At 42.0% G+C, this 2,500-nt stretch overlaps 1 protein-coding gene across 1 annotated transcript in view; it reads right to left on the bottom strand.

Annotated features, from left to right (window-relative positions):
- Positions 1–385, bottom strand: part of LOC138041862 (uncharacterized) — a 1,437-nt gene extending 1,052 nt beyond the window's left edge. Inside the window, exon 1 of the mRNA XM_068887542.1 lies at positions 1–385. This exon is cut by the window's left edge and continues 279 nt beyond it. Coding sequence (XP_068743643.1) covers positions 1–385 — 385 coding nt within the window.
- Between the last annotated feature and the right edge of the window lie 2,115 nt (positions 386–2,500).

A 2,500-nucleotide genomic window follows, 5' to 3' on the forward strand; every position in this document is an offset into this window, starting at 1 on the left:
CTGTATTACTTATCATGGAGATTTCAGGGACAGGTCTGCCGAAAGTGCTTATGAGGTCGCTGTAGCGGCAAGGGTATGCCAGCCTTTTGAGAACGATGCATAATCCTTCAGTACTGTCACAGATTGTTCCTTGTTTACACTTTATTTCGTCAGGCAAGCCAAGAACATCAACCAAGAGAGGAATGTCGTATTTTTCGAAACGTAAATCTGTCTTACACTCGGCCTCACTTTTACCTTGCAACGTAAATCTTTCATAATTCCAAAAAGGATACTCTGGATTTTTCGATTTGTTAGCATCATACAACATGAGAAACTCATCCTCATTGATTATTTCCTCGCAAAAACTTACAAGAAGTTCGTCACGCGCTTTCCTGAAGGACGCCATTCTCGAGCAAGGCGCTAGAAAAAGTTCCCGTCGTGTTTATCTTTCTTAAGTCTAAAGTTCCCGCGCAAAGGACGGCGTTCTCGCCCCAGGCCTTTATATGCCGTGACGTCCTAGGAGAAGACGCCGTTCTCAAATCTTAAGGTCTCTATTGAAACATTTTACTCGCACGAAGGTCAGAGCCTAGGAGTGCACGTGGAGGTTGCAGACATGCACCTTTATTGGTGGTGGATGTACTTCCAAGCTACGTACACAGTTATTAGTTACAACGACACTGTGTCCAACGGTAAGCACACTCAAGGGAAGCTGTAGAGTCAATAGTGATCAGCAATACAGTTGAAAATACTTTCATGTAGGTTCTGGTGCGGGTCGTGCAGAAATCGAACCTTCACCTAGAAATCAGCCGGGGACTCACCAAATTCCGCAACATGGGAACACAAAATGGTAACCAATAACAAAAAAAACATACATCAAGGAAAGTTATGTGTAACGAAGATATAGGTGGCATTTCCTTTCCCAGCTAAATCCAATGGTTGAGAAATTGCTCAATCGTTTGTTGGGATTTGTCAGTCACTGAGGATTTTAAGCAACGACGGCGGCTGCGTCAATCGTAACAAATTATTGTTTGAAAGAGGAAATATTTTCGTGCTGGCTGTGCGGCACACATTCTAGTGCACTTTTAAGTCGCAGTCTGAAAAAGAGCAACGTAAATGAGCCAATATTAGGCCTTTACCACAACATATTGAACGTACGTTCATTTTCTATCTTTACGTTAAAACTGCTCGCACGAATCCAGTTGCAGGATAATCCGCCCGTATTCTCCAAAGTGAATAGGAGAGAGTAATCGCGATAGAGTAATTACGAGAGCGCTTACTTTTATTTCGAATTGGGTTTTCGTAGACGTTGGGCTGGTCGTTGCTTAAACAACGGCTAGTCGCAACACAACAAGTCTGAGACATCGTGATTGCTGTTGCTGACAGTTGAGTTCAATTTATCTGAATTTTTTTTTTTCTTGGCTAGGATCTTATAAAGCACTCGCCAGGTGTCCTTGTTGTCCGATATGACAGGGTCTTATAATTACTTTTTCTTTTCGTCGAGGGCGCGCGCGCGCGGAGCACCATTGTTAAGAAAATTAGGTAAACCATCAATGCGAGAAATCTTGGTTTTACAACCATGACGTCATCGACCGTCCGTACGTACGTACGTCCACCCCCCATGTATGCCAATGTGATCGGTATCATACTAGTTGACAGCATACATCTTTGATATTGCAATTGGACGTCCATGTTTTGATCAATTGACACCTGTCAAAACAAGGTATCCGCTGACCAGTATCACGTGACTATATTGCGGGCTCAAGCTTAGAACTCACCGGGGCCAGCTGTTTTTTGAAGTTGGCCGCTGACCAGGTACTGATTTTCGATTGGATTGCAGGCTCAACCCGGGTTAACTCACCTAAACATAAGCCAGGCTTCATTTTTCGCGCGCTTTCTGTAGCTCGACGCGGCTACACGGCAATACGACATCAACTATAGTTTTTACACAGTCAACCCCTTTTCGTGTTCAGGAGGAAAACGGTTTGAAAGATGTTTTCTTTCTGCATTTTTCGCTGGTTTCAATCCAGTTTGACATATGATATCGGTGGTCTACAGCCGCTGCAGTTATTCAAGTCAAGCATCGGAGGGATATACACTTAAAGCTGAGTGCTATTTTTAATTTGATTAGAGCTGCTTTTTTCTCTGTATTGCAAGTTTTGACATATCTTTAAAAGCTCTGATAATGTTACATGATGCCTGGAGGACCTATGTCTACAACAGAAACGAAAGGAGAGCGAAAGAGAACGACAACGGCAAAACAGAATACTAGTAAGAGGTTATAGCTCATACTTAGTACGAGAAGTTACTCCACAAAATCTTTCCTTGGGCACTAAACCGTTTGTTATTTTTACAGATGCGTTATTTAAAGTGGATGCGTATTTTTAAAAGGTGGTTTAATCGGTTCTTTCTTTGTTCAGGAATGAAGATCGAATTTTTATTTTCAACTGGGATTAAATAACAATTATCTGTACCCTTTTGGACATAAAGGAAAAGTTGCTTTGTTTGTTTGTTTTGCTCTAAA

The sequence above is a fragment of the Montipora capricornis genome, chromosome 3 (genome assembly GCF_036669925.1).
Source record: "Montipora capricornis isolate CH-2021 chromosome 3, ASM3666992v2, whole genome shotgun sequence".
Taxonomy (NCBI): domain Eukaryota; kingdom Metazoa; phylum Cnidaria; class Anthozoa; order Scleractinia; family Acroporidae; genus Montipora; species Montipora capricornis.